General features: G+C 40.7%; 1 protein-coding gene across 1 annotated transcript in view; it reads left to right on the forward strand.

Moving 5' to 3' along the window:
* The window catches only part of SORCS3 (sortilin related VPS10 domain containing receptor 3), a 642,617-nt gene that overhangs the window by 463,698 nt on the left and 163,415 nt on the right, over positions 1 to 15,504 (forward strand). Inside the window, exon 7 of the mRNA XM_055424699.2 lies at positions 11,973 to 12,091. Within this exon, the coding sequence (XP_055280674.2) occupies positions 11,973 to 12,091 (119 nt within the window). The remainder of the gene's footprint in view (positions 1 to 11,972; positions 12,092 to 15,504) is intronic.

Below are 15,504 nucleotides of genomic sequence, written 5' to 3' on the forward strand. Positions count from 1 at the left end.
AAATGTCATGTGCCATACTTATGTTAAAGTATGGTATATATGAATTCTGTGTGATTTTTTTAGGTTTTATAAAATCAATTTTTCAACAGTTCAAAGAATCTTCTTTCAACCCAGTTAATTGGCTCCAACCCCCTCTTTATTTAGAAAGTACACATAAGACTGAGCTGAACTGGGGATGTTTTATTTTGCATACACTAATGAAATGCATGATTTCTTTCTTCTTTGCTATGTGGTGAATGCTTTCTTACACACTCATGCATACACATACATCTCTATCTTTTTGATCATTGCAACATGGCACAAAATATATTTTATTTCCTTCCCCCTCACCCCAATGTGGTAGTTTAAACTTGAATTTAACTTAGATTTGAATTTCACCAAAGTCACATGGGTAGCCTAGTGTGAGAATAAAAATATGAACACAAAACTCTCAACACATTACAAATGAAAGAGAACTTCTAATAAAGATCAACTATGAAATATCCAATGCTAACATCATATTTAATAATGATATGTTGAATGCTTCCCCTCATAAGTGTAGGTAAAAGGCAGGGATGTTTACTATTAACTCCTCTTTTCAACATTATGCTGAAAGTCCAGTCAGTGCATGAAAAATAGGAAAATGAAATGTAATTCATATAGATTACAAAGGAAAATAACTGAACTGTTATTATTCTCATTGACATGATTCTCTTTATAGAATATCACAAGGAATCTAGGGGGAAAAAGCTTCTAGAACAAATATGTAAAGCAGGGTTATAGGATACAAAACATTCAGTGGAGAGAGGATGATAATTTTTAATGAATGGCTTTGGAAAAACTTGGGCAACCATATGGGAAAAACAAACCTTTACCTGTGATTTACAACTTATACAAAATCTAACTCAAAATAGATCATATTTCTAAATGTAGAATATAAAATTATAAAGCTTTGGAAGAAAATAGAGGAGAAAATCTTTTTGACCTTAGATTGACACCAAGAGCAAAACTGATAGAAGATTGATAAAGTAGACTTCATCAAAATTTTTTAAAAATTGTTCTTCAGAAGACACAGTGAAGACAGTGGGAGAAAGTATTTGTAGGTCGTATAACTAACAGAGGGCTTATACCCAGAACACATAAAGAACTTTTAAAACATAGGAGTGAGAAGCAACCCATTAATAAATAGGAAAAAGGTTGAACAGAACATTTACCAAGGAAAATATAAAGGTGACAAACACAAATATTTGTGTTTGTATATTAAATAATACCTAGATCCCTTGAGTCCTTTTGTAATTCATATATTTAAAAGAACAATAATGTCTCTAAGAATCTTAAATCAGGCGACATAGTGGATCTTGGGTAATTATTATTTTTTTATTCCTCAGACTTTCCTTCATTATTCCACTTCTTTTGGCATATTGAAAAATCTACTCATTAATCAGCCTGTTTCAGACCCTTAACTCTGTGTTATACATTTGCCAATTGCTATTTTGAATATTATAGTTAAATGGATCTCGATCAATAAATTATATTTCTCTTCATCTTCCTGCATCACAGTTCACATGGCCATTTGCTCAACAGGTAGAATTCATGACCATCCTCTGGTGAGCAGTTTTCATTGCATATTCCTGGGCCCCGCCTAGAGGTTTTGGTTTAGGGGGTCTGATACAGGACCTGGGAGTCTCCATGTTATGAAGCACACATTCCCAACGTGATTTTCATCCAGGAACACTGCTGTGTGGATCCTGTACCTTGCACGGTACTGAAGTCACTGCCCAGGGACAGTTGTCCTCAATAAGCCTGGAGAAGGAGTCTTGGTACTGGGGTTGGTAATTACGCTGCTCTATAGCATCTGCAAAGCAACACGGCTGAAGTGACTGAGCACAGCACAACGTCTCCGCTTATGTGTCCTTTGGACAGCACAGCCCTGGAATGAAGGGACTGCAGGTGTGGCATCAGGGCATGTGGCTCTCCAGTGCTGTGGTGTGGCATTGACAATCCTGTTTCTAAACGTGGCCCCCACACTCTGGAACAAATCCAACATGAACAGGCCCCTTTTCTTCTTTTGCTGTAAGAATCTCCACTCTTCCCCAGTCCTGATCCTCCTCTTTGGCAGTCAGATTTCCCGATTAAACTAAAACCATTGAATTCTCTCTTGCCTTGGCACAGTTTAAACAGGGCAAAGCCAACCAATTTGGTTAGTAACAGTGTGAAACCTGTTTCTGCTGCAAGATTAAAGACTCCAATGGCTTTTTCTCCCATTCTCTTCTAGAAATTCTCTCTCTCTGAATGTCGTCAATGTCCCCTGTGAATATTCCTGTTCGTGTTCTCCTTCTCTTTCTTTCTCCTTCACACACTTACTCAGTCACATACACATTCCCCATCCAAGAGACAACTGAGTGTCAATAGAGTATTGATGTGGTGCCCTAAGAGTTAGGGCTTCCCTGGTGGCTCCGCTGATAAAGAATCTGCCTGCAATGCGGGAGACCTGGGTTCGATCCCTGGGTTGGGAAGATCCCCTGGAGGAGGGAACTACTCCCCACTCCAGTATTCTGGTCTAGAGAATTCCGTGGACTGTATAATCCATGGGATTACAAAGAGTTGGACACGAGTGAGTGACTTATTCCATGGACTGTATAATCCATGGGATTACAAAGAGTTGGACACGAGTGAATGATTCACTAAGAGTTAATTTGGGGAATTAGCCCTGTCAGTTACTGAGTCTGTTTGACCTTGGACAAGCTTTTCTAACCTTTCTGTGATCTTCCAGTGTTTCACATGTTTGAAAACACAAATATAAGGGATATTTTTATGGTATCATTTTTTCATCAATTGTCTAACAAGGTTCTTATGTGGAGTAAAATTTACAATGAGCAGATTTCAGTTCAGTGAACAAATGTGTAACCATTAAACCAACCCCAAAATGATGCTGACTGCTTTGTGAAGTAGTGAGTTTCTCTTCATTGGAAATTCTCAAGCATGAGCTATATGCGTGCCTTGTAGGACTCTGAAATAAGTGCACCTGTACATGAGCTAAGGGTTTTAAAATGTCTAGACTTCACATTTCTAGAACCAAAACCCATAGCGTGTGTAGTACCATTCCTTGTCATTATCAATTCTTCATGAGATACTGTACTGTCTCACTAAGCCAAGATTTAACCTACTACATCTTAACAGAGCATTCAGGCAGTCATTAGTAAGGCAAATAATTTTGCTTTAAAGAATCCGCCTGCAATGCAGGAGAGACTGGGTTTGATCCCTGGGTTGGGAAGATTCCCCTGGAGAAGGGAAGGCTAACCACTCCAGTATTCTGGCCTGGAGAATTCCATGGACTGTATAGTCCATGGGGTCACAAAGAGTCGGACGCAACTAAGTGACTTTCAAATTTCACTTTGATAAAGGATCTCAGAATTTAAAAAAAATAGTTGGACTGTATTTGAAGTCTTTAAATTATATCACTTTCCAAAAAGCACCAAGATATGTAGCAATTGGCCCAAGGTCACACGTAGATGGTCAGTGACAGGGAAAGAACCAGAATGTGGATTCTGGTCTGATTCTCAGCCTGGTTTTCCTTTCACAGTTTAAATACACAATGGTTAGGATTACTGGTTCTGGTGTCCAATTGCCTGGGTGAAAATCCCAGCTCCGTCACCTTCTGCTGCTAAGTCACTTCAGTCGTGTCTGACTCTGTGTGACCCCATAGACGGAAGCCCACCAGGCTCCCCCTTCCCTGGGATTCTCTAGGCAAGTTCAGGTACATTTACTTAATCATTGCTTAAGTTCCCTCATCTATGAGAAGGAATCATAATAATTGTAACTTCTTATCTGTGTTGCAATAATTCCTACATGGCTCTTACGTTCTTGTAATAATCAGTTTAACACATATATTTTTTATATAACCAGAAAACAGAGTGAAGGCTCAAAAATGTTACTTATTGTTATGATCATCGTTACCACCTAGTCATCGTATTCACAGTCAGTGTATTTAATGGGTGGAGCAGAAAGAGCCTTGAGTGGAGCATTAGGAATCCTAAGGCATTCAGAATTGCTATGATTTCTAAATGTCTCTAACTCTGCAAGATTACCCTCATGCCATAGGAAAAAACACTAGAATTTTCCTGTGGGTACAAAGAAGTTTCACCAAAACTCTAAATCCATAAGCACAAAGGAAGGAGTGGGAGCTCTCTTTTCTTTTCTTGCTGTTTTGCAGTACCTCCCTTGTCTCGAGTGCTGAATTGGGCTTTTTTCCGATAATGTCAGTCTCTGTTGTTTTGCACTATGCCTACAAATAGGTTAGCCCCACTCCTCAGGCGAGAAAAGGGAGGCTTTTGGAAGCTAAATCTTTCTTCAGAGTTTCTTGGAATCTGCTCCATTTCACTTATTTGCATTTGAGAGTTAATGCTGTTATTTAAAATAAATGAATAAATTTTTTAAAAAAGTGTCACAGTCATTAGAAGCCTATTTGGGATCTCAAGTTATATGATAAATATCTGCTTTCAGTTTCATCATAGAATCTTTATTCAGTCTCATTTGGAGATAATGTCCCAAGTCCACATTTAAGACCTTTGGCGAATTAGAGGCTTGAGCCAAGTGGTAACTCCTGCCTACCTTATGATACCCACAATGTGCTATGACCTTCGGTCATTTTCACCTGGTAGCCTGGCCCACCTGACTCATTCCTGTTCCCAGGCCCCCCACTTTGGGTTCTCTCCAGGCAGTGGGTGCAGTAGCACTTATTATTGTGTCTTTTTATTTTGGAAAATAAAAGTATTGAGACTTCTCAAATATGAGTCTGACCCAAAACTACAATGCCCCTGACTTTTAAAACTCATTTTAGTGCTGCTTTCCTGTTGAATTGGACCTTTTGTTCCATGCTGGGCAATGGCAAGCAGGGTGGGAGCCAGCAAATAGGACAAGTTTGGCACAATAGCAGACCTACTAGGGGCCAAGGTTTAGGTAGGTTTTGGTTTTGTTTGGGGTGGCCTCGAATATACCTGATTCTTTTTTCAAAGTGTCCAAGTGTGGGAGTAAATAATAAATAGGGAGGAAATGAGCCCGTGGGAGGAATAAACAGATGTCCTCCTGTGCACACCTTTGATTACTGGTATAAGGAGCTTTCCAGGGCATTCGCTGGCAAGAAAGAAGCGGGTTGTCATGTCAACACTTGTGGTTTCTTTACATGTATTTACAGCGTTTCCCTGGGTTTTAGTGCTTTATTCTAGGAACAAATTACTCAGGCAGTGTGGGGCCAAGAAAATTCCTGGTGGACAGGCCATGTGCTCCAAATGGTAGCCTGGGCTTCTTGCCTTCCCTGTCCTCCCAGCCAGACGGGCAAGGCCAGGCCACTCTTGGCTTTCTGTGTGGAGAGAGACAAAGAGGAAGGGGCCTGCAGGCTGTACTCACGGAACAGGAAGCAAGCTGGTCTTGCTAATGATTCAGGTGTAGGGGGATGTGGCACTGTCTTTCTCTGGAGGGTAGGGAGGGACCAAATCACCAAATCAAGATGCAAAATGAATGGCTCCTGGGCTTGTTTGGGCTGTAGGTTTGTTTTGTTTGGCCTTGTACTGTTTGGCCTGCATCATATTTTAAATTTAAATTCAGTTCAGTTCAGTTCAGTTCAGTCGCTCAGTCATGTCCGATTCTTTGCGACCCCATGAATCACAGCACGCCAGGCATCCCTGTCCATCACCATCTCCCGGAGTTCACTCAAAGTCATGTCCACAGAGTTGGTGATGCCATCCAGCCATCTCATTCTCTGTCGTCCCCTTCTCCTCCTCCCCCCAACCTTTCCCAGCATCAGAGTCTTTTCCAGTGAGTCAACTCGTCGCATGGGGTGGCCAAAGTATTGGAGTTTCAGCTTTAGCATCAGTCCTTCCAATGAACGCCCAGGATTGATCTCCTTTAGAATGGACTGGTTGGATCTCCTTGCAGTCCAAGGGACTCTCAAGAGTCTTCTCCAACACCACAGTTCAAAAGCATCAATTCTTTGGCAATAAGCTTTCTTCACAGTCCAACTCTCACATCCATACATGACCACAGGAAAAACCATAGCCTTGACTAGACGGACCTTTGTTGGCAAAGTAATTTCTCTGCTTTTTAATATATTATCAAGGTTGGTCATAACTTTCCTTCCAAGGAGTAAGCGTCTTTTAATTTCATGGGTGCAATCAGCATCTGCAGTGATTTTGGAGCCCCCAAAAAATAAAGTCTGACACTGTTTCCACTGTTTTTCCATCTATTTCCCATGAAGTGATGGGGCCAGATGCCATGATATTTGTTTTCTGAATGTTGAGTTCAAGCCAACCTTTTAAGTCTCCTCTTTCACTTTCATCAAGAGGCTTTTGAGTTCCTCTTCACTTTCTGCCATAAGGGTAGTGTCATCTGCATATCTGAGGTTATTGTTATTTCTACCAGCAATCTTGATTCCAGCTTGTGCTTCTTCCAGCCCAGCATTCCTCATGATGTACTCTGCATATAAGTTAAATAAGCAAGGTGACAATATACAGCCTTGACCACTCCTTTTCCTATTTGGAACCAGCCTGTTGTTCCATGTACAGTTCTGACTATTGCTTCCTGACCTGCATACAGGTTTCTTAAGAGGCAGGTCAGGTGGTCTGGGATTCCCATCTCTTTCAGAATTTTCCACAGTTTATTGTGATCCACACAGTCAAAGGATTTGGCATAGTCAATGAAGCAGAAATAGATGCTTTTCTGGAACTCTCTTGCTTTCTTCATGATCCAGCGGATGTTGGTAATTTGAACTCTGGTGCCTCTGCCTTTTCTAAAACCTGCTTGAACATCTGGGAGTTCATGGTTCACATATTGCTGAAGCCTGGCTTGGAGAATTTTGAGCATGACTTTACTAGCGTGTGAGATGAGTACAATTGTGCGGTAGTTTGAGCATTCTTTGGCATTGCCTTTCTTTGGGATTGGAATGAAGACTGACCTTTTCCAGTCCTGTGGCCACTGCTGAGTTTTCCAAATTTGCTGGCATAATGAATGCAGCACTTTCACAGCATCATCTTTCAAGATTTGAAATAGCTCAACTGGAATTCCATCACCTCCACTAGCTTTGTTCGTAGTGATGCTTTCTAAAGCCCACTTGACTTCACATTCCAAGATGTCTGGCTCTAGCTCAGTGATCATGTTATCGTGACTATCTTGGTCGTGAAGATCTTTGTTGTACAGTTCTTGTGTCTATTCTTGCAACCTCTTCTTAATATCTTCTGCTTCTGTTAGGTCCATACCATTTCTGTCCTTTATCGAGCCCATCTTTGCATGAAATGTTCCCTTGGAATCTTTAATTTTCTTGAAGAGATCTCTTGTTTTTCCTATTCTGTTGCTTTCCTCTATTTCTTTGCATTGATTGTTGAGGAAGGCTTTCTTATCTCTCCTTGCTATTCTTTGGAACTCTGCATTCAGATGCTTATATCTTTCCTTTTCTCCTTTGCTTTTCACTTCTCTTCTTTTCACAGCTATTTGTAAGGCCTCCTCAGACAGCCATTTTGCTTTTTTGCATTTGTTTTCCATGGTGATGGTCTTGGTCCCTGTCTCCTGTACAATGTCACAAACCTCCGTCCAGAGTTCATCAGGCACTCTGTCTATCAGATCTAGACCCTTAAATCTATTTCTCACTTCCCCTGTATTGTGAGGGGGCATCAGAGGGCAAACACACTGAAATCATAATCACAGGAGACTAGTCGATCTGATCACATGAACCACAGCTGAATGTGGTCCACTGGAGAAGGGAATGGCAAACCACTTCAGTATACTTGCCTTGAGAACCCCATGAACAGTATCAAAGGGCAAAATGATAGGATACTGAATGAGGAATTCCCCAGGTTGGTAGGTGCCCAGTATGCTACTGGAGATCAGTGGAGAAGTAACTCTAGAAGGAATGAAGGGATGGAGCAAAAGCAAAACCAATACCCAGTTGTGGATGTGACCGGTGATAGAAGCAAGGTCCAGTGCTGTAAAGGGCAATATTGCATAGGAACCTGGAATGTTAGGTCCATGAATCAAGGCAAATTGGAAGTGGTCAAACAGGAGATGGCAAGAGTGAACATAGACATTCTAGGAATCAGTGAATTAAAATGGACTGGAATGGGTGAATTTAACTCAGATGACCATTATATCTACTACTGTGGGCAGGAATCCATTAGAAGAAATGGAGTAGCCATCATGGTCAACAAAAGAGTCTGAAATACAGTACTTGGATGCAACCTTAAAAACGACAGAATGATTTCTGTTCGTTTTGAAGGCAAACCATTCAATATTACAATAATCCAGGCCTATGCCGCAACCAGTAACACTGAAGAAGCCAAAGTTGAATGGTTCTATGAAGACCTACAAGACCTTTTAGAGCGAACACCCAAAAAAGATGTCCTTTTCATTATAGGGGACTGGAATGCAAAAGTAGGAAGTCAAGAAACACCTGGAGTAACAGGCAAATTTGGCCTTGGAGCACGGAATGAAGCAGGGCAAAGGCTAATAGAGTTTTGCCAAGAGAATGCACTGGTCATAGCAAACACCCTCTTCCAACAGCACAAGAGAAGACTCTACACATGGACATCACCAGATGGTCAACACCGAAATCAGATTGATTATATTTGCAGTCAAAGATGGAAAAGCTGTATACAGTTAGTAAAAACAAGACCAGGAGCTGACTGTGGCTCAGATCATGAACTCCTTATTGACAAATTCAGACTTAAATTGAAGAAAGCAGGGAAAACCACTAGACCATTCAGATATGACCTAAATCAAATTTAAATTAGCTGTCAATTTTTTAAAACATTAGGAAATTTCACATTTAAAAAGTTGGGACCTTTACCTTTATGTAGAAACTCAGAACATCTTATTCGTGCATCTCAGTGATGACCGATGCAGAGAAGCAGCTCCCCCATAAAGAGGCAAGTGTTGGCCATGTTACTATAGTCCCAGCTGTTCTGCAGTGATCCCAGACACTGAGGCCATGTGTCAGCTGTCATTCATCATCTTTCCCCAACTCAGTTTCCTCTTATGTTATTCGCCTGGCCACTTAGACATTTGATTTCAATAGGCTAGTTGTAAAAGACCTTCCATTTCACAGAAAAATATCTGGGCCTTGTCCCCTGTCAGTCAGAACTGTTGATGGTTTTTCACCCAGAAGGGATTTGCTGAGGTTAGGGTTGAGAGACGATGCTGGATCCTTTCCTGAGGCTCACCCAGTTTCCAGTCCATCCTGCACCTGAGTAGCAGTTGTGAAACGGAAGGCCTTGTTGAGGCAAGTGGCAAGGGTACAAATAGAAGATTCTGGAAGCACTTTAGGGACAGAATTCAAGGTTTGGACCAGCTGGGTTGCATGTCATGTGGAAGAAAGAAAAGTGGAGGCTTGAGCTGCTGGGCAGATGATGAGACTGCTGATGGAGAGAATGAAATCAGTGTTTGATGTGTCTGGCTTTAGGATACCAAAGCAAATTGACTTTGCCCAGATATAGACATTTGAAAAGTAGGGCTGTCACACTTAATGAATTAATTTCCTACCAAAACACGTTCCTTTGTTAAATTAGCATTGTGTTCATTAACAAATGTGTGTAATAGCTAGCTACGGATATGTGTGAACCCCTTCTTAGACAGCAGGGCCTTTCAGAATAGAAAATCTCTATCTCATTCACTGCCATATCCTTGGTACTTTTAAATTAATATCCACTATGTTATATACACTTTCTGCCATAAGGGTAGTGTCATCTGCATATCTGAGGTTATTGTTATTTCTACCAGCAATCTTGATTCTAGCATGTGCTTCTTCTAGCCCAGAGTTCCTCATGATGTACTCTGCATATAAGTTAAATAAGCACGGTGACAATATATAGCCTTGACGTACTCCTTTTCCTATTGGGAACCAATCTGTTGTTCCATGTACAGTTCTGATTGTTGCTTCCTGACCTGCATACAGGTTTCTCAAGAGGCAGGTCAGGTGGTCTGGTATTCCCATCTCTTTAAGAATGTTCCATAGTTTATTGTGATCCACACAGTCAAAGGCTTTGGCATAGTCAATGAAGCAGAAATAGATGTTTTTCTGGAACTCTCTTGCTTTCTCCATGATCCAGCGGATGTTGGCAATTTGATCTCTGGTGCCTCTGCCTTTTCTAAAACCTGCTTGAACATCTGGGAGTTCACGGTTCACATATTGCTGAAGCCTGGCTTGGAGAATTTTGAGCATGACTTTACTAGCGTGTGAGATGAGTGCAGTTGTGCGGTAGTTTGAGCATTCTGGAGATCCAACCAGTCCATTCTAGAGGAGATCAATCCTGGGTGTTCATTGGAAGGACTGATGCTAAAGCTGAAACTTCAATACTTTGGCCACCTCATGCGACGAGTTGACTCATTGGAAAAGACTTGGATGCTGGGAAAGTTTGGGGGCGGGAGGAGAAGGGGACGACGGAGGATGAGATGGCTGGATGACATCACCGACTCTGTGGACATGAGTTTTAGTGAACTCCGGGAGTTGGTGATGGACAGGGAGGCCTGGCGTGCTGTGATTCTTGGGGTCGCGGAGAGTGGGACACGACTTAGCGACTGAACTGAACTGATGTTACATACACGCAAGCAGTACTTGCTGGATCATTCCATCAATCACTTAATTAAAGAACAAGAATTAGGGATAGTTTAAAGTACCCTTGTTATAAACTCAGTTATTATAAATTGTTGCTCATTTAAAGTTTTGCCTTCATTTGTCTCTGCTGCTTATCACTCCTTCCAGTGTTGCCTCCAGTACTCATGTACTCCTGTGTACATATTTAAGTGGGCAAATGCATTAGATGTATATAGTAATGCATGTCATTTTGGACAATAACAAAGAGTTCTCTGCTTTTAATCCTGAAGTGATCTTTACTTCTTACTTTGACCCATTTATTTTTAAACACCATTATTTTTAAAGCAAGTGTATTGTATGCAGAGGTTTCTGTATAGAAACACACCTGTAGACTCCTGGACTTCTCATTCAGTGCATAGATTTCAGGGGTTGATTGAGGAAGGTTCAGCTGCTAGGTCTTTAGAAGATTTTACAAGTAATTATATAATAAGTAAGTATATTCTTATTGTAGACAAAATAAAGATGTGTGTAATGTAAAAAGGAAAGGCCCCACTTCAACTCTGTCTCCTTAAGCCCATTCCTTTCCCCAGAATTAATCATAGCTCATTAGTATAGGTATTCTTTAAAACATTTGATTTCTATGCAGTTATATCACAAACCTATAAAGACATCTTTATTTGATTTTTTTTCGTCAATTGGATCATGCCGTGGGTGCTCGTGCGTGTTCAGTCCCTTCAGTTGTGTCTGACTCTTTGCAACTCCATGACTGTAGCCCGCCAGGCTCCTCTGTCCATGGGATCCTCCAGGCAAGAATACTGGAGTGGGTTGCCATACCCTCCTCCAGGGGACCGTCCTGACCAAGGGATCGAACCTGCGCCACCTGTGTCTCCTGCATTGCAGGTGGATTCTTTACCCTGGCACCATCTGGGAAGTCTTTTATTCACAGTGTGGTGCTTTGTTCCATCTGTACCTTTGATTATTTAAACGTTCCTTAGTTCATGGACGTTTAGCCAGTTTCTGATTTTTCATTGCTGTGAATAATGCCACAATGAACATTTTTGCCCTTTCTTCTTTGTGAAGCTATATGAGCATTTCTCTAGAAAACATCTCGAGTTAGAATTATTGGTATAAGATATGTACATTTAAAATTCTGATAGATATTTCAAATTTGTTCCTCCAGAAATCTGTGCCAATTTCTCTTTAACTGGTTGGATATAAGATTAACTCTTTCCTGTTCCCTTGCCTGAACTAGATATCCTTTTTAGAAAAATTATTACAAATTCTGTGGACAAGAAAATGCAATATCATGATTGTTTTAAATAGCATCACTGTTCCCAGGAGGTAAAGCTCTGTGTGCTGAGAGCTTTGCTGACCATTTTCCCCTGTGTCTAAGTGTTGCTCTTCCCTCCCCTTTCAGATGCTCACTACCTCACCTGCAGGATCCAGGAATGTGCTGAAACTACTCGGAGTGGGCCTTTTGCCCGCTCCATCGACATCAGTTCCCTGGTGGTCCAGGATGAATATATATTCATTCAGGTGAGTCCAGATGCGCCATCACTGGTAGAGGGAAGATGCATGGGTGAAGTCAGACTGATCACTAGGAATATGAGGATGGCTTTCCAGAGCCTGTGAAGATGTAGAGCTGGGGTGCTGTCCCTTCTTTGCTTTGGGTACCCAGTCCCCTGGGGAAACCCCAGACTTCTGGGGAAAGATGAAGGTGTTATGGGTCATTGTTGTTTACAGGGAACTTTAGTGTCCCTCTGAATCCTTTGGTGGAATTGCTGTTTTATTCTATCAATGGGATGTTGAAATGACCAGGACTTGGGCTGGGGTTTGAGATTACTTGGAATCAAGTCTCATTAGAAATGAGTAATTAGAGATGAGATAAGTAATTTATCAAAGCCACATTCTATTTCTGTCCAAAGTGACTTGTCTAATGTGGGAATGAAAATCTCCAAGAAATTAAGCCTCTCTAGGATTTTATTTCTGTGAAAATCTAGATCTCACTAAAAATTTTCCCCTTCCTTTCCAGTGCCTACCACCCCCTCAAATGGGAAGCCCCAAATTCTCGACTCCCAGAACTCTATGACTCTTACAGAAAACTGGATATAACTAACATTTTTAGGCAGGCAAGGGAAGCCTTGGTTTAGATTTTGAGTTTCACTGGAAGGAGGTGCAAAATAGATTTAAAAATGAGGGAAAAGGAAAGAAGATGCTCTACTGAGTGATGGACTCTGTGTGTGTGTGTGTGTGTGTGTGTATGTTATTGAGATAAATCATACTTGGATTTGAGGGCACGTTTGATTCCTCCCAACCCCCGCCTTTCTACCTTTCTCTAATCCATTGTTTTCCAGACTGCTTCCTTTAGGAACCTTGACCTTTGAAATCTCCCTGAGTTTTCTCTGCCTCACTCCTGGCCTCTCTGTCCATAGCAGGACTGTCTCATCTGTGAGACCTTCTGTGTATTTCCAAGCTGGGTATGACTCTTCCTTGAAACTGTGAAGCTCTTGTTATCTGCTGTTCCTCTAGCACACAGGCTATTAGACATTGTTACTTCAGTCTTGGTGGAGTTGTCTATTTCCAAATTGTGTTTTGCACTCTCTGAGAATAGGGACAATGTTTTATACACACATTTTACACTGAACTTTCACCCTAACAAGAAGTCTTTGCAAAGGACTCTCAATGACTACTTGTGTTCCTGATTGTCTCTACATGTACCAGTTACTTTTTTTTCTTTTTTACTAATTTGTAAAAATTAGTCCATCACTCAGTAGAGGTCTAATATGAAACAGGAGAGGTTTCACAGGTGGCACTCATGCTAAAGAACACTCCTGGCAATGCAGGAGACATAAGAGACACCAATTTGATCCCTGGATCAGGAAGATCCCCTGGAGGAGGGCATGGAAACCCACCCCAGTATTCTTGCCTGAAGAATTCCATGGACAGAGAAGCCTGGTGGTCCATAGTGTTGTAACGAGTCAGACACGACTGAAGTGACTTAGCACACATGCATGCATGATACAGGAAAAGTCGCCAGCCATTCAAAAACAAGCTTGAAAGAAGGAGTAAAAGAGAGATTTTTGTGTTTACATAACCACTGGTTTCTCAGCTTGATTAAAAGCCAGTATTTTAGGAATTTTTTTTCTAAATTTTGGCAGGTCATTGATACTACGATTTTCTTATTCATAGACATATATTGAATATATACAATGCACAATACACAGTAGTAGGCTCTACACTTGGTGTTCCCTAGCTTTCTGCCTTTGACCTTCTTAACCATCACCAGCTCCACCACCACCCATCCCTTCCACCCCGCCAGCCACTGCCTGGGAGATCTCATGGTTTTGAGCATCTTCTCCACGTTCTGATAACTTTTAAGTGAATGTGCTATGACCTCTATCATGTACAGCAGACCTACATATCTTACAGCCATCTCAGTGTAGCTATTACATAGGTAAAATATAATTGCCACGTCCCCTTTGAATTTCAACTACCCTCAGGATAGGGTAGTTGATGGTTGAGTTGAGTTACTCTGCCAGGTCATTCAAGGTAGAAACCTGGATGTCATCAGCTTAAATGAACCCACAGTCTCTGCTAATATCACTGTTAGTTATTTCTCAAGTGTTTCCTTTCATTCTATTCCCATTGTTATGGCCCCGGTTTAAGGCTTTATTATTGTTTTCTCAGTGTTTAATTTTTTAAGGAAAAAGCGCGGATTCATGTCAATGTATGGCAAAACCAACCAATATAATATTGTAAAATAATTAGCCTCCAATAAAAAATAAATAAAAAAAATATATATAACAACACAAATAAATAAAAGCACAGGGATGATCTGTGAATTTACCAATCTGATTGCCCTTTTCTTAATGCTAATACTGCATGAAATGATGAATGAGGCAGAATTGTTTCTGGGAAATAGGACTTAGAACTTAAAATGTTCAGTTTTTTTTGTTTCATTTCCTTATATTGCATAAAGTTTTCCGTAACTGCAGGCCAATATCTATATTTATTTTCTAAATGTTCTGAAATACTCTTTTTTAAGAAAATATTATTGTACTGCAAACCAATAGAGATTTTTCCTCTTTGATCAGTATTAAAATTTCTTTTTTGAAAGAGATATGAGTTCCATTATTCAATAAAGTTTATTGATTCCCTACTACAAAGTAGACCGCCTGTTTTAGGTGCTGGGGTAAGATATTAAACACAAGAGAGTTCCTGTTTTACATGCTAATGGGAGACAGGAAAAATATGTAGATGATGTGTATATATATACACACACACACTGATATATATATATATATATGTACACACACACACACACACTGATATGAAAGACCATGAAGGGTAGTGGCTAATGACCTGTAGTTTAGAGCCTGACAACTAGCATTTATTCTGACCTTTGCCAAATAGCTGAATGATCTTGACCTCACTAGATTCATCTATAAAAAGAGGAAAACTGTAGTATCTACTTCTTGGGTTGCTATGAGGATGACATTTGTCAATTAAATCTATAAAGCACCAAAACAATGTTATATAAATGTTGTTTTCTCTTTATCTATCTTCTATATCTTCTATTAATTTAGTTACAGAATATATCAGATAATGGCAGTGCTATGGATCAAAATAAATGAGGGGCCATGAATTTTGGGTGTCTGTGGATACTTCTATTTAGGATGACCTGGGAAGACTTCTTTGGTTGGTGATCAGGGAGGGAATGGCCAGAGTCTGCAGTCAGAGGGGGACAAGGAGCCAGGTCTCTTGTGCTCTATGCTTTCTTGAGCCCCTGATGCAGGTGTGGGGGTAGGCAGGTAGAATTTGAGGCTGCGTTTAGAAGCAGGAATGGTGGAAAGGGAGGGGCTGGGGATATAAATTGGGAGGGTGTCAGTGTATTGATACTTTTGAACCACAACATTGAAGTCACCAAAGGAAGTGTTGATAGAGAAGAG

This window comes from Moschus berezovskii, chromosome 12, assembly GCF_049115385.1.
Source record: "Moschus berezovskii isolate FMDL1 chromosome 12, NW_MosBer_1.0, whole genome shotgun sequence".
NCBI classification, from domain to species: domain Eukaryota; kingdom Metazoa; phylum Chordata; class Mammalia; order Artiodactyla; family Moschidae; genus Moschus; species Moschus berezovskii.